At 43.5% G+C, this 24,030-nt stretch overlaps 1 protein-coding gene across 1 annotated transcript; it reads left to right on the top strand.

Moving 5' to 3' along the window:
• Nucleotides 1-16,054: 16,054 nt before the first annotated feature.
• Nucleotides 16,055-23,571, top strand: LOC306940303 (E3 ubiquitin-protein ligase TRIM35-like; the record flags this gene model as incomplete). The annotated part of the gene is made up of 7 exons (XM_079525324.1): nt 16,055-16,499; nt 16,589-16,684; nt 16,892-17,122; nt 17,209-17,231; nt 17,310-17,434; nt 18,361-18,567; nt 23,510-23,571. The coding sequence occupies exons 1-7, from the start codon at nt 16,089-16,091 to the stop codon at nt 23,569-23,571; spliced, it is 1,155 nt and encodes a 384-aa protein (XP_079381450.1). The 5' UTR covers nt 16,055-16,088.
• Between the last annotated feature and the right edge of the window lie 459 nt (nt 23,572-24,030).

Below are 24,030 nucleotides of genomic sequence, written 5' to 3'. Positions count from 1 at the left end.
ATCAGTGCCCATACCCGAGGCGGGGTTGGCGAAAGGGCCTTAGTTCTGTGTGGAGTTTGCATATGTTCTCCCCGTGTCCCCTAGGGTAGGTACCCTCACATGTTCTCCCTGTGTCCCATAGGGTAGGTACCCTCACATGTTCTCCCTGTGTCCCATAGGGTAGGTACCCTCACATGTTCTCCCTGTGTCCCATAGGGTAGGTACCCTCACATGTTCTCCCGTGTCCCCTAGGGTAGGTACCCTCACATGTTCTCCCGTGTCCCCTAGGGTAGGTACCCTCACATGTTCTCCCCGTGTCCCCTAGGGTAGGTACCCTCACATGTTCTCCCCGTGTCCCCTAGGGTAGGTACCCTCACATGTTCTCCCCGTGTCCCCTAGGGTAGGTACCCTCACATGTTCTCCCCATGTCCCCTAGGGTAGGTACCCTCACATGTTCTCCCCGTGTCCCCTAGGGTAGGTACCCTCACATGTTCTCCCCGTGTCCCCTAGGGTAGGTACCCTCACATGTTCTCCCCGTGTCCCCTAGGGTAGGTACCCCCACAAAAAAACATGCAGTAATCCTGGTCTCTAAACTGCCTCCTCCTGGCCAGCCAGGGCACCTGATGGAGGGGAAAGGAACTGGTTGGAATAACGTGTTCCTTCCACGCGCTACGTCCAACCAGGGAAACTCCCCCCCCCCCCCCCCCCCCGTCAGGTGAAAAGAAGCGGCTTGGACTCCTCATGCATTGAAGGAAGCATGAGGTCAGTCCATTGCTCTCCCCAGGTTGGCATAGGGAGAGTACAGCACAGGATACATGAGATAATTGACTACAGTAGGTAATTGACTACTGTGGGTAACTAGGTGAAAAAAATGGGTTAATAAATTGTGGGATAAAAATGTAGAAAAAAACCAACAACTTTGTGGGGGCTGTGGCCTGTAGAGGGGTGGGGCCGTGGGGGGCTGGGGGCAGGTGGAAAGTACAGGAATCAGACACAATATAGTCGGTATCAGACATGATGACATGATCATTGATTTGATTGATAGGAATGCCATGAGTAAACCCATTTAGACCTGAGGACGATTATACAAATGTCTTCTAAATCCTGAAAAAAAATTCTGTCAGTGGTGCTCAAACATTTTCATGTCAAGGACCCCCAAAAATATATGTAATTGGCCGCGGGACCCCCATCTGAAAATATGTTGTTCCAGGGACTCCCCAGAAGCAAAGATTTGAGTTAACATTCGCTCTGAAAGAATATATATTCAAAGATTTGCAGCACATTTTTACGATTTAAAAAAAAATAGCAGATCTACAAGCTCGTAGCGCGGCACTCAATGCCACTTTTTATAGATGGGGCTCTGTGACTGTGTGACACATGCAATAAAGAGAGTCCTCATCATGGATGGAGAGCAGCCGTTCCGCAGCAGAAGGAAAGGGGATCTGTACATACGCAGCAGTGTCAAGTGAAAGGGGGTGTACATACGCAGCAGTGTCAAGTGAAAGGGGGTGTACATACGCAGCAGTGTCAAGTGAAAGGGGGTGTACATACGCAGCAGTGTCAAGTGAAAGGGGGTGTACATACGCAGCAGTGTCAAGTGAAAGGGGGTGTACATACGCAGCAGTGTCAAGTGAAAGGGGGTGTACATACGCAGCAGTGTCAAGTGAAAGGGGGTGTACATACGCAGCAGTGTCAAGTGAAAGGGGGTGTACATACGCAGCAGTGTCAAGTGAAAGGGGGTGTACATACGCAGCAGTGTCAAGTGAGCCCACAAGTTAAGTATTGTAACACTGAAGAGCCTCCTCCCTGAAGCCCACTGACAACCAGCCAAGGACTGAATAAAGCAGTCCTTCATTTCATTTGCAGCCTCTACAACAGGCCTGCATGGCCTATACCAAGTCACAAACTGCGTTCTACAACTGACCTGTGGGAGGCAGCAATGTGCCATTTTGCCATTCATCCAGTCAGGTTGCTGCCAGAAATCACAAGAAGTAGTGGTGAGGCTGAGCTCAGAAATCTCCTTTGATGGTTGGTTGGTTTGTTTCTCCTGTTGTGGCATGTGGTCAGTTATGGTAAATATGTAACCACTTAAACCCTATATTCTTAGTCAAACGGACTGTACAGTTTGGTCTGTTTTTTCTTCTGTCTACAACAAATCTCTTGCCAAAATGTGTAGATTTGAACCGGGTCCTTGTGCTTATAGGACACTGCTTCATCCCCTATTTCATAGAGGCATAAGAAGTACTTTGTGAATGTAACAACTACAATTTACAATTTAGGCATTAATCCGGAGCGATTTACATTAAGCAAGAACAGAAAGCATAGCAATACATCACATACATAAAAGTAGTTATCATGAAACATGCTAAGAACGTAACAGTGGAATATCTATATAATGAAACTATACATATAAACTACAGTATATATACTATACTATACTATACTACATGTATAGCCTATACTATAAAGTGCTATGACTACATAAAATGCAATTCTAGTGCTGTCTACGTAACATGCTATAAGTCTGTATAATCTATAAATCTACATACATAAAAGGGCTAGGGTAAGTGCTACGGGCCATGATGGAGTCTGAAAACGTGAAAAGGTGGGTTTTCAGACTACGGCAGAAGATTTGGGAGTGAGGCTGCAGTTCTGATTGCAATGGGAAGTGCATTCCATAATTTTGGAGCCAGAAGGGAGAAGAGTTTGGGACGTGTGGAGCGTTGTCCCGGCGTTTTTAGTGAAGATACAGTAATTCCAGCTTCCCCACTTAGTTGGTAAATAAAATGGTAAATGGTGCATTTATATAGCTCCTTTATCCAAGATGCTTTACATAGATTGTGCATTACATTCACCCATTCACACACACATTCATACACCGATTGCAGCGGAAGCCATGCAAGGTACCAACCAGCACATCGGGAGCAATTTGGGGTTCAGTGTCTTGCCCAAGGACACTTCGACATGTAGACAGGAGGAGCCGGGATTCGAACCGCCGACCCATGGATCATTGGACGACCTGCTCTACCTCTTGAGCCACAGTCACACATGTGTTTCATAGCCTATGAAACACATGTGCTTTTAATGTAATAATTATGTGTGACTCACGTACAGTATCTTACCACTGTGGTTCACACTTTATCAGCTCTCTTGCACTCTTCAGTTAAAGATTTGAGACGGACGTCATTGGTTTTGAACAAAGAATCTTCTGTAAATAAAGCACTGACTTTCTTGAGACAGCCAATTACTTGGTCTAATAGGATGTTGATGCAAAGTGAAACTGTTCCAAGTGCTGGACTTGATATTTGTGGCAACTATACTGTAGGATGTAGAGGGTTAGGAATGTAGATGTGAAAATGTTCAAATTCAAAATAGGATGGAAGAAATGGATTAAAACCATGGGTGTTTGCAAAACGCTGATGTCTCTCTCATGCTATAGAAGCTTGGGAGAGAAGTATAATTGAACACTTACCCTGATAGTATTTAGATCTTCTATTTATAGTGACTCATAGGAATAGACTATGTGACAACCAGGTATTGTCTGGTGACCACCGGAGAGACGGGTGACAGCCGGAATGTAGACGGCACCCGGGTCAGTAGTATGGGTTAGCGCCCCAGCCTGTGTCCTCCGTGAGGAGGTCAGTAGTATGGGTTAGCGCCCCAGCCTGTGTCCTCCGTGAGGAGGTGAGCAGTATGGGTTAGCGCCCCAGCCTGTGTCCTCCGTGAGGAGGTGAGCAGTATGGGTTAGCGCCCCAGCCTGTGTCCTCCGTGAGGAGGTGAGCAGTATGGGTTAGCGCCCCAGCCTGTGTCCTCCAGGGTGAGCAGTATGGGTTAGCGCCCCAGCCTGTGTCCTCCAGGGTGAGCAGTATGGGTTAGCGCCCCAGCCTGTGTCCTCCAGGGTGAGCAGTATGGGTTAGCGCCCCAGCCTGTGTCCTCCGTGAGGAGGTGAGCAGTATGGGTTAGCGCCCCAGCCTGCGTCCTCCGTGAGGAGGAAGCCCAACAAACCCTCGGTGAGGCCTTTAGGAGGGCCATTATAATCCACCACTCCTGAATGGAGTGCCTGGTGCTGGGAGTCTGGTGCAACGCACAGGTCCTGGGCCTGGTGAGAGCAGGAGTGGACCTGGTGATACGTAGGAGGGGCCCGGACAGGAGTAAGTCAACCCACAGAGCCTATAGTCCTTCCACGCACCAGAATCTGGTTCTCCCAGTCCTAGCAGAGTAGTTCCGGAGCAACGGATTGTGTGGCCCTGGGTTTTCCCTAATGCATGGGACTGATTGAGGGTAGCTACTGGGACGTAAGTCGGGATTGATCACCCCGGCTGGGTCACCTGAGTGAGGGGTATGATGTTGGAAGACCCGGAACTCTGATGACCTTGGGATACATCACTGAGGATTTTGTTATAGATCAGATGTCAAGTGAACATGTTCCAAAACCTGGATATGTGCGACCTAGCTCGGTTGGATTTAGAGACCTATGAAATCACAAGACATTTTGCGAGCTTGTAGATCTGCTATTTTAAATTGTAAAGTGTAAATAGTGTGTGACTGAGGCATGTATCATTTAGACCAACATGGTTCACACTCAATCAGTTCCTCTTACTTCTATCGATACAATCGATTATTTGCATTGCAACACGATACGGTACGATACAAAGTCAAACGATATGATATTTTGCTGTTTGCATATCGATATAGTATATATAGGATCATTGATCATATCGATATAGTATATATAGGATCATTGATCATATCGATATAGTATATATAGGATCATTGATCATATCGATATAGTATATATATAGGATCATTGATCATATCGATATAGTATATATAGGATCATTGATCATATCGATATAGTATATATAGGATCATTGATCATATCGATATAGTATATATAGGATCATTGATCATATCGATATAGTATATATAGGATCATTGATCATATCGATATAGTATATATAGGATCATTGATCATATCGATATAGTATATACAGGATCATTGATCATATCGATATAGTATATATAGGATCATTGATCATATCGATATAGTATATATAGGATCATTGATCATATCGATATAGTATATATAGGATCATTGATCATATCGATATAGTATATACAGGATCATTGATCATATCGATATAGTATATATAGGATCATTGATCATATCGATATAGTATATATAGGATCATTGATTATATTGATATAGTATATATAGGATCATTGAAATTAAAGTCGATGCGTCGATGCAGTTACTGTATCGTTACACCTATCGTTACAACCCCTTTTGGTGTTTTAAGCGTTACGTTATACTTTAGCTATTGAAAAATAGCAGATCTACAAGCTCATAGCGCGCCACCGAGTGGCGCGCTACGAGCTTGTAGGTCTGCTATTTTTGAAAAGTTGTGAAAATGTGGTGCAAATCTTTGAATATATATTTCAGAGCGAACATTTTTAACTAAAATATTTGCTTCTGGGGGGTCCCTGGAACTACATTTTGAGAAGGGGGTCCGTGGCCCAATAGAGATAATTCTGGGGGTCCTTGACATGAAAAAGGTTGAGGACAACTGACATAGAAACATGGGTTTTTCAGAAAACTATTAGGATTTAGAAGCCTTTTTTTAAATCGAAATCAGTCTAAAATGGGTTAAATTACCCAACATAAGAACACCGGTGAGGCCGGCTTCTGGGTCTATGGCCCCAAGTTGTGGAACACACTACCACTGCACCTTAAAAGGGCGACCCCCCCTTGCTGTTTTTAAGAGCGAGTTGAAAACTTATTTTTTCAACTTGGCATTTGTTTCAAATTGATCTTGTGTTCACATTCAATGTTCTGTTACAATTTTCCTCGCCATTTTTTCTTTTTGTATTGCTATTTTTATTTGCTAATTTGTATATATTTTGTCTTGACCTGCTTTTTTGTTTTCTGGCATTCCGCTGCTTGTTATATGTTTTAAGTGAAGCACTTTGGGTTGCATTTTATGTATGACAGGTGCTATATAAATAAAGTTTATTATTATTATTATTCATACTATTGACAACGAAGAGAGCAGAGGTCACCAATATGTCCGTACACGAAGAGAGCAGAGGTCACCAATATGTCCGTACACGAAGAGAGCAGAGGTCACCAATATGTCCGTACACGAAGAGAGCAGAGGTCACCAATATGTCCGTACACGAAGAGAGCAGAGGTCACCAATATGTCCGTACACGAAGAGAGCAGAGGTCACCAATATGTCCGTACACGAAGAGAGCAGAGGTCACCAATATGTCCGTACACGAAGAGAGCAGAGGTCACCAATATGTCCGTACACGAAGAGAGCAGAGGTCACCAATATGTCCGTACACGAAGAGAGCAGAGGTCACCAATATGTCCGTACACGAAGAGAGCAGAGGTCACCAATATGTCCGTACACGAAGAGAGCAGAGGTCACCAATATGTCCGTACACAAACAAAATGTGTCCGTGGCAAAGACTGGGGATGGCAATGAAGGACCGGGGAGGTCTGGCGTGGAAAGGTTTTTTCAAAATAGTAAAAAAGGCAAAGAAGTTTAGGGATAAGGGGTTTAGCGGTGACGAAAATGGAGCCCTAGGAGTCCAACTAGTACTAGTGGTTCTCACATGTTTTATTTACAAAGACCCCTGTAACTCTGAGAGTGTTCAAATGGAACCAAACGGACCATTAAAGGAGCATTCAGTGATTTGGGTGATTTGGAAAAAACCCCGGTCCGCCCCAGGAACAAGATGTGCACATTGCACGCTGTACAGTGGGGGGGCCTTGGAGCACACACACCAAGGCCCGCCCCCGCTCGATCATGATTGGCAGAAGGCCCCTCTCTCTCCTGATTGGATGAAGGCTTGGCCACCTAGCCCAAAACGAAACCTAGGTTTTTTTTTGACCCCCAGGGGTTAACTGGGGACAGGAAGGAACTCCTTATATGGTCAGCACACTCTATAGTAGGGAGGATTATCACAGCAAAACAAAAAAATAAGTGATATTTGAATACAGTGAAATCACTGAATATACCTTTAAGGGTCCGTTTGGTTCCATTTGACATGTTATTCCATTTGACATGTTATTCAGAGCCATCTATGTGTTTCTGGTAATAGTGGTGTCCATGTCCAATGACAAAAGAAATATGTTGACAAAAATGATCCACCACAAGCCAACATGGCGATGATGACCCCTGCAAGAGAGTCTTTGAAAGACAAGTGGAAGTAAGTTGGTGCTGTGGAAGTTAGTTCATAGTAACAGCTGTGCTTCCTGTATGTACAACAAGGAAGCTCGACTTCCTTCTACACAGTATATGTACAAGGAAGGAAGGAGAGGACAGTGCAGGAAGAGAGACACAACGACAAAAGCAGGGCTGGACTGGGACAAAAATTCGGCCCGGTCATTTTCGCGTGCATTTGGCCCAGACCGGCCCACCACAACCAGCGCGCAGATAGCAGAAACTCTACCACCCACTCCGTCGAGGCACACACAAACAAACAAGCCCTAATACCACCACTTTTACAGAACAACATAAATGATACAAACAAACAGACAACTACACAACCCTTTGTAGAGGGTTTATTTGTCACTCACTGATACAGGTACAGTAAAATTATCATGATAGTACTGGCAGAATGGCAGCACGCCCGGACCTTTCCTGGTGGCCTGCCTGCCTGCGGCCCCCTATGGTCGCGGCCCACCGGGAAAATGCCCGGTATGACCTGTGGCCAGTCCAGCCCTGGACAACAGTCATCACCGGATAACAACAACATGGCGACCGGTCTGTCTCTCTCAGAGGCAGAATGCACCTGCCCCGTGTGCTGCGACATCTTCACGGATCCCGTCGTCTTGCTGTGCGGCCACAGCTTCTGTAAGGACTGTCTCCAGGAGTGGTGGAGACAGAGCTCCACCCAGACGTGCCCCGTCTGTGTGGAGGTGTTTCCGATGCGTCGACCGCCCCGCAACCTGGCACTGAGAAACCTCTCCGACAACCTGGCACTGAGAAACCTCTCCGACAACCTGGCACTGAGAAACCTCTCCGACAACCTGGCACTGAGAAACCTCTCAGACAACCTGCGGCAGGAGAAAAGTCGCAGAGCTTCCGCCGAACGCGAGGATCTCTGCAGTCTTCACGGTGAAACGAGAGGATCTCTGCAGTCTTCACTGTGAAACGAGAGGATCTCTGCAGTCTTCACTGTGAAACGAGAGGATCTCTGCAGTCTTCACTGTGAAACGAGAGGATCTCTGCAGTCTTCACTGTGAAACGAGAGGATCTCTGCAGTCTTCACTGTGAAACGAGAGGATCTCTGCAGTCTTCACGGTGAAACGAGGGGATCTCTGCAGTCTTCACTGTGAAACGAGAGGATCTCTGCAGTCTTCACTGTGAAACGAGAGGATCTCTGCAGTCTTCACGGTGAAACGAGAGGATCTCTGCAGTCTTCACGGTGAAACGCTCAGGCTTTTCTGTGTGGATGACCAGCAGCCTATCTGTGTGGTTTGTAGAGACTCAAAACAACATGAGACACACGACTGTGAGCCTCTCAGTGAAGCTGCACAGGGTCAGAAGGTGAGCGGTATAGAGCGTCGCAGTCCCGCCCCCTACCATGGACCAGGAAATGAATCCCAATGCATTTTTCCCATAGACATTTCTATTAGTATTTATTTAAAGACGGTTACGCCACGGACAAAGCCAACTCGAGTCGTGACAACTCATGACAACACAAACAATATTTTGGACCAAACAAATAATTACAAAGAAGAAAAACAACAAAAAAAGTGTTGTAACCTGCCGTTTTTTTCTTCTTTCTAAGTATTTGTTCGGCCCAAAAAATTGTGTTTGTTGTCATGATTTGTCACGACTCGAGTTGGCTTTGTCCGCGGTGTAAACGTCTTTAAATAAATACTTTCTGAAATGTCTATGAGGAAAATGAACGGGGAATCATTTCCTGGTCCATGGTAGGGGGGCGGGACTGCGACGCTCTATTGATTTGAAAAAATAGGAGGCCTTTTCATTTTTGTCATCATCAACCAATCCAATTAATGCAAGTTTACAACCTGTCATCATCGCAGGCTGAACTCAGAAGGACACAGAAGCACTTAAGGACCAAAGAGGAGACGCGTGAATGGGTCAAAGGTGAATGTGATAAAATCACAAGGCACATAAAGGTAAGTCACAGTAAAGAGAAGTATAGCTCAGACAGTAAACCAAAATGTAGTCGATTAGCAAAACATCATCAATTAGGCTGCTCTGAGTCAGACTTAATTACGATTGAGTGTAGCAGTTACTGTTACATTTTGTTAGAACGTCTGAACTCTTAGGGGTATTATTTGAGTATTACTGTTTCACTGCATTCTGAATTACTGCAATTAGAACTAAACATTGGTGTGTGGAGTTTGCATGTTCTCCCTGTGTCCCCGGCCTAGGGTAGGTACCCTCACAAAAAACATGCAGTAATCCCTGGTGACTGGTCTCTAAACTACCTCCCCCTGGCCAGCTGGGGCGCCTGATGGAGGGGAAAATAACTGGTCGGAATAACGTGTTCCTTCCACGCGCTACGTCCAACCAGGGAAACCCCCCCCCTGTCAGGTGTAAAGAACTCCTCATGCATAGAAGGAGGCATGAGGTCAGTCCGCTGCCCCCCCCCCCCAGGTTGGCAGAGAAAGTGTATCACCCATGATTAGGCTACATTAGATAATTGGCACTGGGTGAAAAACTGAGTTGCAAAAATGTGGGATAAAAATGTAACGGAACATAACATTGTTATGATTATGTCTGAATAGAGTATAGTATACATTCCAAACAAGGAAGATAAGAAGCCATATCTGCATTAGTGTCTACCGTCTACTCAGCCAAAATACTGCACCAGGGTCGTCTGATAACATTTGTGTCCTTGGGGTTAACCTTTCATCCTCCTGGAACTGTGTGTGTAGGATTTACAACACTGTGATCGGTGTCGATTATTAAAATAAATCAAAATCGACATTTGATACAGTGTATGGAAACGTCAAGCCATATCGAGATTCTCGCATTATTTCATTCCGTTACTCACGTCACGCCCGAGGAATAATGAATGCATATTTATCATTACTAGAGCGGTGCCCATCTTGTGATGTCAGAACAGGCCAGATCCAAATATAGAGATATAGGGGTGATCATTATGTATGTGTCCCTTTTATGACCATATATGGAGTTCTATGTCTGTCAAGCATGCCAAATGAGGCTTTTTGTGGTTCTGGACAACCGGAAATGCAGAGTACCCGTTCCACCCATCTGTCTGTGTCCCTTTTATGCCCATATATGGAGATGTCTGTATGTGTCTCTCTGTGTCCCTTTATTCCTATATATGGAGTTCTGTGTCAGGCATGCCAAATATGGAGTGTTGTGATGTCATAACAGGCCAGCTTATGGAGTTCTGTTCTGGTGTGGAACTGTGGAACTGTGGAACGTGTGTGTCGAATTTGAAGTCGGTGGGGCGAACGGTTCTCGAGTTACGTGGATTACACACAGACAGACAGAGACATGGTCCATTTATAGATAGATGTAATAGAGACACCACGTTATGGAAATACTGAATCAATCATTTATTGAAAAGGTGAATGTGATCAAATCGCATCATCATCAAGGTAAGTCAGAGTAATAAATAAAGTGAAGCCTAGCTCAGTAACCCTGTCTGGCACTCTACCATTTGTGCTTCCCCACCACTCTTTCCTTTCACTCTATTCATATAATCTTCACATTCAGCAAACATTACATACATCCAATTATATTGTTCGAAGGCATGGTCTTTAATAGTAAATTGATATTTAAGTGTCCTCGATCGTCTCAATGGTTTCAGCTCCAGGCCCAGCAGACAGAGAAGAGAATCAAAGAGGACTTTCAGAAAATGTACCGGTTCCTGCGAGCAGAGGAAGCCTCTAAGATCGATGCACTGAGGACGGGCGAGAGGCAGAAGATTCTGAAGATAAAGATCCAGATCGACAATTTTAACTCGGAGATCTCCTCCATCTCAAACACCCTCAAAATCATAGCAGAGCAGCTGATGGCTGGAGATGCCCCGTTCATGCTTGTAAACACTTTTGTTTTATATGAATGTGTGAATATGTTTATTCTTAATCCAAAATCGTCCAATAACGAATTTTCCATTTGTAACCCTGTTTTCTCCTTCACAGAATTTCAAGACGACCATTAAGAGGTACTGTAAGACATGTCTCTGTTCCTCTTGCTGCACTTGCTGCACTCAGAACTTCTCCAGTTCTGTGTTTAACCCATTCTGGGCGGGAACCCCTGTTGGTGTTTTAAGCATTATGTTATACTTTAGCTATTGAAAAATAGCAGATCTACAAGCTCTACGAGTGGCGCGCTACGAGCTTGTAGGTCTGCTATTTTAGAAAAATCGTGAAAATGTGCCTCAAATCTTTGAATATATATTATTTCAGAGTTTCAGTTTATAACTTAAATCTTTGCTTCTGGGGGGGGGGGGGGGGGGGGGGGTCACTGGAACAACATGTTTTCAGATGGTGGTCGGTGGCATATTACATATCCTTTTTGAGGTCCTTGACATGAAATATTGAGAACCACTGATATAGAAACATGAGGTTTTTCAGAAATAAATACATTTTAAAAGGACATTTTTTTAATTTCGACGTCAGGTCTAAATTAATAGTAATTATGAATGTCCATTCCAGAGCCCAGGACCAGGCCATGTTGCCTGATCCACACATTCCAACAGGAACGTTGCTCGACGAGGCCAAACACCAGGGAAATGTCCAATACAAGGTGTGGAACAAGATGAAGGGAATCATCCAATACAGTAAGAAATGACATAATTCAGACAACACATTCCATGATTGTTGCCCGAGTCGGAATAATCTCAGTTTAGCCTATGATTTGTATTGGCACAAATTATGTTGGGCAATATTACTTAGGAGAGTAATATGTTACTTATTACTTATTACTCATTAGAAAAAGTAATAATATTATATTACTTATTACTTGGAATCGAGACTAATATATTACATATTATATAATATTACTTTTGCACCATCCCCAACCCGCAAAAACGGGGTGTGTATTACAACAACACAATCTGTTTAGTCAGCTTCTTTTAGAACTGAATCCAATTGTTTTGAATAATAATATTAGGAAGAAGAGTCACCAATCAACCAAGAAGTCTTTAAAAAATAAAGCAGTAATCTCTCTCGACCTTTAATTAAATGAAACAGCCAACAAAACAAAATCAAAAAAGTAATATGTAGTGTGCTATTTTTACAAAGTAAATACCAGTAGGTACAGTATAATATTAGGTCTACTGTTTTGGCAGAGTAATACCTTACACTATTCATTACTGGGAAAAGTAATACTATTACAGTATTACTAGTAACTAGTTACTGCCCAACACTGAGCACAATTATTTTTATTTAGCAATATTTATTAGATAGCACATTATGTAGACTAGTGTATACTAGATAGTATTTTAAACAGACTTATAGCTTGTTACGTAGACAGCTCTAGAATTGCACTTTATGTAGTCATAGCACTTTATAGTACACATGTATAATATATTATATAGTATAGTATGTATAGTTTACATAGATACTCCACTGTTACGTTCTTAGTTTACGCATGATTCATGATAACTACTTTTTATATATGTGATGTATGCCATGCCATTGCTTAATGTAAGTCGCTCTGGATTAAGAGCGTCTGCTAAATGCCTAAATTGTAAATTGTAAATTGTAATATCTCCCATGCAGGTCCCGTCATTCTAAACCCTAACACTGCCTACACACACGTGACTGTATCAGAGGATTTATCAAGTGTGAGACGGACTAATGGAGCCGGTGAGCCGGTCCCAGACATCCCAGAGAGGGCGACTGGTGGTGGCCGCTGGTCTGTCCGTGGGTCCCAATGCATCTCCTCAGGCGGACACACCTGGGAGGTCGAGGTGGACGGCTACTGGGCCGCCGGGGTCACTACCGTGGCTGGCGACGTGTGGGGTATTTACAAGTACAGCTACACGGACTGCCTCCACGAGATGACTCCCAAGGACGACTGGAAACCGGTGGCGAAACCGCCCGCGCTCAACAGAGTCATGGTGCTGTTGGAGTATGACCAGGGCAAGCTGTCCTTTTATGACCTGGAAGGGAGAACACACTTGCACACCATCGAGCACGCTTTCACGGAGCCCGTCTTCCCGTGTTTTAGAGAAAATGTAAAGATCCTGCCGGTTGAGTTTTAAATTATTGTTGAGTGGTGCAACCACTCCCTTACGGAGCTGTGTGTGTGTGTGGGTGGGTGGCTGGGTGGTTGGGTGGGTGGGTCTGAGCACGAAAACAGCACGGTTGTTTTTCACCACCTGTGCGCATCTAACACACACACAAACACACACGCACATATTAACTGTATATATGGTGATTTTGGGTGTGCCAGTACAGTACAGTACAGTACAGTACAGTACCGTACAGTACAGTACAGTGTACAGTAGAGGGACCCCCACACGGTAACTCTGTAATTTCTCAACCGTTTCGGACGCAGGGCGGCTCGCCGGAATCGGGCCGGCACCCTGGGTGCGTTCCACCCACCCCCCACCAGGGACCCCCACACGGAATGATACTGAACTGAATTACTGTACAGTATACATACAATACTGATTGTATGTATAACCTTCTCACTATCAGAAAACAACATGAATATGGCAGAAGTAACGATTTCAGAGGGCTTCACAGTTCACAGCAGGCTTTTTTTCTTTCGTTTGATTGCATAACATGTGGCTAATTTCTCTGTGGTGCAATATCTTGATTTTTCTGTGCCCTTTTTACTTTGTTAGCTCCCGATATTCAATGTTAAATTGTACATTATATTTTTTATAATCGTTTCTGGTTTTATTTGGTATGTCACAGGTGTTTGTTTTGTTTAAAAATAATTATTATTAAACAATCGAATTAACTGATGGGCCATTCTCTCTCGTGTTTTTTTTAAACCTTTTATTTATTGCTTTTGACAAAATGAGGTACAAACAGGTACTGTATAATCCAGTTCATGTCAAAAGTAAATTTTTTTCTTTTTTCCCTTTGTGCTCTTACACTCCCCCCCCCCCCCCCCCCCCCCCCTTGGTCCAACATACTACATGCAACATACGGCAAAAAAACAAACAAATCATACAATTACAAACAAAAAGACAAGAAAAACAAAACAAAACAAATAATAGTTATGATGTATCTCGCTATCCCTCCTGGCACTTCCTCATAGCACATATGGTATACATATACATATTTTTATTTTATTTATTTTTTTAGAGCTTGTCAACCTGTGGAGTTGATGGTTGTTGTATGAAACTGCAAAATGCAGCACAAATTAGGCAAGTTTCATGATGGATCCAATGAAGTCAATTGTAAATCAGTTTGTATAATTCAGAAAACCTGATGACGGTCCGTGCGACCCAAATGTTGCATTCCCATTAAAACCTTGCAGTGTGTGAATGCAGTGTGCAGGATTTATTTTTTCATAAATCAGAATGACTTTTTATTTTACTTGTGTGCAGGTTTCCTTTTAACCACTTAAACCCTCTTAGACTTTGTAAGCTGGAGCTGAGTTGACAGCTATTATCCGCCTTCAAATCTTTTTGCCAAAAATTGCCTATCTACATGCAACGCATTGTGATGCCTTGTGAGCTTGTAGATCTCCTATTCTCACTTGTAATAGGGCTTAGTTAAGATGTGGTTCATGCACTGTACTGTAACGTGGCAGGCCACTACCTTTTGCGGTAACTAGTAACGTAACTATTCACTTTTTTCCCAGTTTGGTAACACATTATAGTTACTGACATTTTAATGGCCGCAGTGAAATGTGCCGACAACTTCAGAGGATTAAAGGTTCATTATAATAATAATGGATTGCATTTTTATATCGCTTTTCCAAAACTCAAATCGCTTTACAATGGTTCATTCATTCATACACATTGGGAGGTGAAGCGGCGAACAGTCGACGCCAGTGTCCTCGCTTCCCACATCAATGGTGGCAAAGCTCACACCGACCGACTCATTAGATGCAAGGTGGGGTTCAGTGTCTTGCCCAAGGACACTTCGACATGTAGACAGGAGGAGGAGCCGGGATTCGAACCGCCGACCCAGGGATCATTGGACGACCTGCTCTACCTCCTGAGCCACAGCCGCCCCCAAATCATCCAACTTTGACTTCTCTCACACTAGCCATTCTGCTATTTTTTTTATAAATGATCTTCTAATTTATTAGACTGTGCAATAATGTCATATTGTGTGTACCAACGTCTGTACGTGGTTCACTCTCAGCCAGTTATTTTGCAGTTAAAGGTTATAGAGCCAAACACCACTATCGGAAACATTGTTGGTTTTGAACCAAGAACACTGTTGTTAACAAAGCACTGACTTTTCTCCCATGCTACATTATATGCACTAGAAGCTTACTGTGATGTGTAACAGTCTTTGTAACATTTCATTACATCTCAATTATTATTTTTCTGATTTGAAAAGCCAGAGTGGACATTAACATGACCCCAAACATGTTTAAAAGTGAAATATCCCTTTAAGGGGGTTCCCTCTATGCTATGAGGAAGAAAAGAGAAGACACAGACATCTGGTGAGAGTGCGCGTGTGTGCGTGTGTGTGTGCGTGTGTGTGTGTGTGTGTGTGTGTGTGTGTGTGTGTGTGTGTGTGTGTGGGGCATAGTCCGTGTGCACAGTTTTTACTGCCGCCCTTTGGCTGTGTTACTGTGTACCATTATATTGCATCACACTGGAGTGACAAAGTTTCGTTTTCCTATGCTGTCTGTTAGTGCAGAAGTAAGTTTCATTCGAGGCTAGAAAAACAAGGACAGGTTACATACTGTAGGTTCTTCATGTTATTGACGATCTGAAGTATTGAAGTTTAATAGAAGCTCCAGATAAGCAAGCAAGACCGTCTTTGAAAGTGAAAGTAAGTTGGTGCTGTGAGAGTTCAGAGTCATAGTACTGTACTGTACTGTACTGCACTGCACTGTACTGTACTGTACTGTACTGTACTGTACTGTACTGTACTGTACTGTACTGTACTGTACAAGGAAGAAGAGGAGAAGAAACGACAGAAGGCACACAAGAACAACATGGCAACCAGTCTGTCTCCCTCAGAGGTAGAATGTACCTGCCCTGTGTGCTGTGACATCTTCACGGATCCGGTTGTCTTGCTGTGCGGCCACAGTTTCTGTAAGGACTGTCTTCAGCACTGGTGGAGACAGAGCTCGACCCAGACGTGCCCCGTCTGTAAGGAACTGTTTAAAATGCGTCAACCACCCCGCAATCTGGCACTGAGAAACCTCTCTGACAACCTGCGGCAGGAGATAAGTCAGAGAGCTTCCACAGGAGCAGGAGGTGAAGATCTCTGCAGTCTTCACAGTGAGAGATTCAAGCTTTTCTGTGTGGATGATCAGCAGCCTATCTGTGTGGTTTGTAGAGATTCAAAACAACATAAGACACACGACTGTGAGCCTCTCAGTGAAGCTGCAGAGGATCATAAGGTGAGCGGTATTCATTTGGAAAGAAATAGACCTTTTCATGTCTGTATTTAATTTCAATCCAATTAATGCAAGTTTATCTGTCGTTGCAGGTCAAACTCAGAAAGGCACAGATGCATTTAAGAACCAAAGAGGCGACCTTTAAACGGGTAAAAGGTGAATGTGATCAAATTGCAAGTCACATCAAGGTAAGTCAGAGTAATAAATAAAGTGAAGCCTAGCTCAGTAACCCTGCCTGGTACTCTACCATTTGTGCTTCCCCACCACTCTTTCCTTTCACTCTATTCATATAATCTTCACATTCAGTAAACATACATCCAATTATATTGTTCGAAGGCATGGTCTTTAATAGTAAATTGATATTTAAGTGTCCTCGATCGTCTCAATGGTTTCAGCTCCAGGCCCAGCAGACAGAGAAGAGAATCAAAGAGGACTTTCAGAAAATGTACCGGTTCCTGCGAGCAGAGGAAGCCTCTAAGATCGATGCACTGAGAACAGAGGAGAGGCAGAAGAGTCAGAAGATAAAGATCCAGATCGACAATTTGAACTCGGAGATCTCTTCCATCTCAAACACCCTCAAAATCATAGCAGAGCAGCTGATAGCTGGAGATGCCCCGTTCATGCTTGTAAACACTTTTATGTTTTATGAATGTTTTATGTTTATCAGACTCAATGAGTATTTTCCATTCATAACCTTGTTTTCTCTCTACAGAATTTCAAGACGACCATTAAGAGGTACTGTAAGACGTGTCTCTGTTCCCCTTGCTGCACTCAGAACTTCTATTGAATAGTAATTGTGAATATCTATTCCAGAGCCCAGGACCAGACCATGTTGCCTAATCCACACATTCCAACAGGAACCTTGCTTGACCAGGCCAAACACCAGGGAAATGTCCAATACAAGGTGTGGAGCAAGATGAAGGGAATCATCCAATACCGTAAGCAATGATGACACAATTCACATTCCATGATTGTTACAGTCAGATTCGTCTAAAGAAGCCTATTATTTGTAATTAAAAATTTAAATAAAATAAACATGAACAAAATTTATATCTGTCAGCAAGGCCATTCAGAATGTGTTGATAGTGGGGATGAAAACACAGGCACACCACAGGAAGTGGAGGGCTGGAGGGCTAAACAGGCAAACTTCCTGTTATATTCATTCTACTGGGGCCCCACCTTAGAGTATATATGAATAGAGACGGCACCCGGAGGAAACCCTGAGGCGAAATGGACATAGTGGCCGAATTTGGTATGCTGGTCCGTTGACTATCATTGCGCACGTTTATGATGACACGTGAAGGCTGTTTCATACGTGAATGCACGTGCAATGATAGTCAATGGCAGCGCGTTCATGTGTTTGGACCCAATCCATCCCAGAATGCACTTTGTTCCTAGGAGGAGTGAAATCGCCTCATGCGCTTTTGAGAAACTTAATGCAAGTGGATGTGAGGAGAAACCCGGTGACGTCTCTATTAATATATACTCTAAGGGCCCCAGAGGCAAATTCATTCAAAGGAAACAAACAGCAGAGGGTGCTGTTTTTTCTTTTTTTGGCCGATGGGTTCCCAGATTGCTTTTTGAATGGTGTCAGCCGCCTCCATTAAGTGACTTTGTGTGTCTGTCTATTGTATGCATGTCTCCATTTACTGTATGTATGTATGTCTGTTTGAGTACGGACAGCTGCAATACCGCTGGGTGACCTAAAGTATCACTGTTGAGCAGCCCAAAGGGCTACAGTACAGCTGTTGAGCTTCACACTGACCACTATAACAATAGCACAGTACAGAACACACACACACACACACACACACACACACAGCTCATTTGAAAGTGAAATATCCCTTTATAAATCCCCATGCAGGTCCCGTCATTCTAGACCCTAACACCACCAGCCCAGCAGTGACGATATCAGATAATTTATCAAGTGTGAAACTGAGTGATAGAGCTCAGCAGGTCCCACCCAACCCAGAGAGGATGACTGGTTTCTACTCGACCGTCCGTGGATCAGAAGGGATTTCCTCTGGGACACACAGATGGGGGGTGGAGGCGTTTGGGGACTGGGCTGCTGGTGTGACTACTGCAACTGGTGATGTGTGGGGTATTTACATGTATGGTTCTTGTGAGCTGCGTGAAATTACTAAGGGTAAAGATAAACTGGTAAATAAACTGGTAGAACAGCGTTCTCTGCAGACCATCAACAAAGTCATGGTGCTGTTAGATTATGACCAAGGAAAGCTGTCCTTTTATGACCTCACAGGGAAAGCACACTTTCACTCCATCACCCAATCTTTCACTGAGCCCGTCTTCCCATGTTTTGGAGCTGATGTGAAAATCCTGCCGTTTGAGTTTTAAATTTTGTTTTTCGTTGGGTTTTTTCCCTCTCAATACTAGATTTGATATTGATGAATTATTTCTTGTATAACCTTCTCTGCATCAGGAAACATAATTATGAATATTGCAGTGTTGATACAATGTGTCTCTTTTCTCTCTGGTGTTCTCTGGTTTTGTCTCATTTAGAATACTGCCCTGTTATCTGGTCATCAGCAGGCCCGAACGGAATACGCGGCCGCGGTGTTCCGATGAAAACGCCGCAGATTTTCCGCGGAAATTTAACCCGTTCATGTTGTAGTTTACTTTACCAGGCCAGCATAATATTAACCAGTGGATGCATCCCGCCCCTCCCTCCTCCCCTCATTCTCTACTGCTGACTAATATGTTGGAGGCTCTGGACGAGAATATTTAATATAGCTTTATATCAAAACTTCAAAAGCTGTCGGAAGTCTATTTTTTCATGTGCCGTATCTGTTACCTTCGCTGCCCTGACTGCATGGCTGGCTGTCACTAGTGTCCAAATGCCGGTGGTCGCATATTGCTCGTGCACAACGCAACAAACAAACTTTGGGAGAGAACGCCACTATAAGCACTGTTCATGGCCACGGACAACGAGAGCACAGTCTAACTGCGGAGGGAGAGTGAGAGCTGTTTCTGTTTGTGGCATGACGTGCTGCGAGCTCACAGATCTACGCTTCATGCAACCAGAGCCTGCAACGAATGTACCCGTACGTTTGTTCTATTAAAGGGTAGATCGCTACCGTTTGGGGGCTTAGCAGCACCCCAGACGGTAGCCGATCTAGCCTTATAGAACGAACGTACCGATATGCTGTGAGCCTGTTGCTAACGCGACCCCCCCTGCTCTCTCTCTCTCTCTCTCTCTCTCGCGCGCGTCTCTCTCTCTCAAACGCAACTCTCTAACGCGACTCTCTCCCCCGTTGAAGTTGCAATAGTTGGATCACTGCAGTGTTGCACTGTTCATATTAGCTGCTTTGATATTATAGGAAATGGCCTACCATACATTTTTTATTTTACATTTTATGTTATTAGTATTTGCATCTGAACTTGTCATTAGCCTAACTGTAGGCATAGATACATACCATACCATAGCCTATTTGAATAATAATACATAGGATAGTAAATAGTACTGTGACCAGATTTGACTGAGGGACTGCCATTGGATTTCTTTTCATGTCATATGAAAGCAGGGAATCATAGTTTAAAAACGTTAAAATGACCAGTGAGCACCTGCAACTGCCCTTTTTAATATTTTATGAGGACTTGGTTTCAATAAATGAGTCCAGTACATTTTACAGGGTGCTAACTGTCTAACAGACCCAAAATGTGATTTATTCATTATGATCTGTTTGAAAAGTAGAAATATAGGCCTCCTTCTTATAGCTGCCTCCTTCCAATAAAAGCCCGGTATCAGAATCGGTGCGGTGGCCGAACGGATAGCGGCGCGGTCTAGATACCGGAAGGTTCCCAGTTCAAATCAGCCGTCCGACACGTTAAAATTACCACCGCTGAAATGCCCTTGAACAAGGCATCAACCACTACGATGAAATGTGTTCTATGAGCAGGGCCTGGCTGGAAACAAGTTCTTGAGCTTAGCCCAGATACCCTGGGTAAATATAGATTTCATTTCATTTCATTTCATTTCAAATAAAAGCCCCGGATTATAAATGAGGATTTACGGTAGATCTTAATTACTTTGTTGTGGTACTTTAAGGTTTATTTGGCATATTTAGAGTTATTTTTGCTCTAAACACATTGATTATAGTCCTGGATAACTGTCTAAAACCTTCAAAGAAAAAAAAAACACTCCGCAGAATCCCGCAGATTTTCCTCCGGAGTCACCGCAGAAAAACAGAAAAAAACCTGCAGATTCCGTTTGGCCTTAGTCATCAGCTACAAAATCTGATTTGAAAAAGTTGCAGATTGCTCAGAATTAAGCGGCTCGTTTTGGCACTAGGCTGTTCATACAGGACAAGTATTAGTTATATGCACAAACATCTGGCATGGCTAATGGTTGAAAAGAAATTAGCAGTGAGTCTTCTAATGCTACTGCGGAACATTATTTCCACTGGTAAGCCGTATAGCTTGGCTCACCAGTTAAAAATGACTTCTGAACATGGTTACAACACCAGAGGAGCAGCTTCTGGAAACATAAGAATAAAAACACCACCAAAATCAAACTGTCTTAAACACACTGGTAGGTCAATAACTCTCTGGAATGCTCTGCCCAAAAACATCTTATCTACAATACATAACATTACTTTCAAAAAGAATATCAAAAGATACCTTGCCAATTTGCCAAGTACATAACTGTGATTTGTGAATTTGTTCTTTTGATTTTATAATGTGAATTTATTCTTTGTATTTGTTTTTATTTTGTTCTGTTTTTATTATAAATTGTATTTTTAGTTGTACATCTGTATTGTATTTGTTTTATTCAGGACCCCAGGAAGATGTGTCTCTAATGGGGATCCTTCAATAAACATAAACATAAATGTGTAATTATTTTACGGTGCATTAACCTTTTTGACGCCGTTAACTCTCAATATTCAATATCAATTATTCATCATCATTTTTATATGAACTTGATTCGATCGGTGCCTTTTATATTTTATTGTCATTAGACATGCCTGAAGAAGGCCGAAAGGCCGAAACGTTGCTACGACTCTTATCTAAATAAACACTCTTGAAGCAGCAAGTGGCAGTGTGTGCGGGTCTCTCCTCCTTCTCTAAAACGTTTGCTGCTCTGCCAGGACCTACTCTGTATATGCACATGCTGTAAAATTAAACCGGGTGTGCGGAGGTCATCTCTCGAATTGTCATTAAACAAACATACATTTAACACACGTAAATTAAGCTATATTTAAAGGTCAGGTTAGTAGACGATAGGTAAAAAACCTGCAATCTGATGAAAGACAGATATACAATACATTCGTCAATAATCCATCAGACTGGTTCACAACATATGGATAACGCTGTATTCATTTTCTCAATAATAGCATTTATGCATATTTACCATTGGTCAATGTGAAGCTGGATTATTTGGTTTTCTTTGTGCAGTTCTGAGCACAAGGCTGGAAGCTTGGTTCCTGGTCAATGTGAAGCTGGATTATTTGGTTTTCTTTGTGCAGTTCTGAGCACAAGGCTGGAAGCTTGGTTCCTGGTCAATGTGAAGCTGGATTATTTGGTTTTCTTTGTGCAGTTCTGAGCACAAGGCTGGAAGCTTGGTTCCTGGTCAATGTGAAGCTGGATTATTTGGTTTTCTTTGTGCAGTTCTGAGCACAAGGCTGGAAGCTTGGTTCCTGGTCAATGTGAAGCTGGATTATTTGGTTTTCTTTGTGCAGTTCTGAGCACAAGGCTGGAAGCTTGGTTCCTGAGTTTGAATGAATCTAAATTCACTACCTCCATGCATTCTTCTTTATGCACTTTCTTGCCTAACAGTTAAACTCTAGCCATTGGCTGTAAGAAGTCAGTTGGTCAGGAAGTTGATCTACTGGGCTGACATGCATGGCCTGAGTATGGTAGTTACATGGGCTGGTGGGATGTCCTAGCCTGGCGCGGCCAGACTCATAGCGAGGGTTCACTGATGTTTCCTCATATGCGGGGAAGAATCTTCAGTGAATCCCCGCTATGAGGCTGGCCAAGCCAGGCTAGGGATGTCCTACCCTTGCACCAGCCATTCTCTATTGCTATGAGAGTACATCTTATTTATAGGGTTTAACACATTAAGACATTTACATTCCTTTCAGGCATTGCATTTCCATCCTTTAGATAAACGCAGGGCATAATGTTTTAGTTAAACACAGGTTTGGCACAATAATATTGTGCAGTTTTGTTGTGGTCATTGTTATAATTAGTCCATGTACAGTACATCTTAGTCTGTGTACTTGAACTTGAGATACAGTGTACTTGATATGTATTGTGTACTGCCTGTACTGTAGCATACTTTATGGATAGGCTACGAGAGACATCTCAGCGCCAGCAAGGTCAGCCTTGCTGCATTAGTCATTATCATGTCACGTTTCTATGTCTCATATCTTGTGGTCACGTCATTATGATCCAGCACTATATATATGTTCCTGTTTGTGTAATAAACTTTGTGAACCTTTAGCGTGATACTGACTCGTGTCACGTTATTGTTCTCCCGGGCCCGCCGCCGCAGTCGCCGTACCGAAGGAATACTTCAACCGGATTATCACACACCACCCAGCCTGCACACACTACCTGTCTGTCAGAACCAGACGAGGGTCCAATTAGAGTTTACAACAGTCATGACATGACCTGCCTGGTTCTTGCAGGCACTGAAGTAATTAACATTAAATATATATACATAAGTATTCAATATGAATTACATTACCTTTTTTAACAAACAAGAATGACACACAGAGCAACTAAGGGAAATAATCAAAAGCATTCTAAAACTAACCTCTTGAGTTTTAGATACTAACCTAACAACGAAAATAAAGTGACAACAGTGCCCTACTATTTCCTACTCTAATCTAATCTAACAAACTGTACAAAAAGCAGGCTTCCGTGGCCTAGTGCTCAGAATATAGAATGACGCATGATTACTGCAATAAACGTGGTTTCACTCGGTAGACAGAATATTGCAACTCTTGCAACTGATGTTATTACTCCGTGCATTCTCTCTCTGCACGGAGGGCGCACTGCCTCTAGCTTACTCCACTCTGGAGATCAGCTGACGGGCAGCGGCCGGGAGTGAAGGCTTCAGGACACCTTTATGCCGTCAGGTGGGCGCAGGTGTAGATGCTGGTTGGAGCAGCGAGATGCGGAGCGAGCGACCAAAGGTGGTGCGACGGGAACGCTCCCCACCAATGGCTGCGCTGACGGATCTGCAGGGAGGGGTTAGGCAACCGGGCGCACACTGTGCGCACCAATACACACGACCCAGACCCACATAACTATAGGCCTGCGGCCGTAACAGTTCCCCCGCAAGCATGTTGACACATTCACACCCTCATCAGCTCCCCTGCGGCGTGAGTAAGGCCTATTTTGAGGAAGTGATCTGGCCTGCTACTGTATGCCCTATTCTCATTTCACTCTCTCACCTTAGTGGAAACTGAAAACTATTGGCAAATTATACAGTGCACATTTATTAATACACCGACTTCAGATCGGACGGAACACTGGCATTTCTCGGCCGTTTCAAACGTGTGAAGGC

The sequence above is a fragment of the Electrona antarctica genome, assembly GCF_951216825.1.
Source record: "Electrona antarctica genome assembly, chromosome: 16".
In the NCBI taxonomy this organism is placed as follows: domain Eukaryota; kingdom Metazoa; phylum Chordata; class Actinopteri; order Myctophiformes; family Myctophidae; genus Electrona; species Electrona antarctica.
This window is presented reverse-complemented; position numbering and strand designations above follow the sequence as displayed.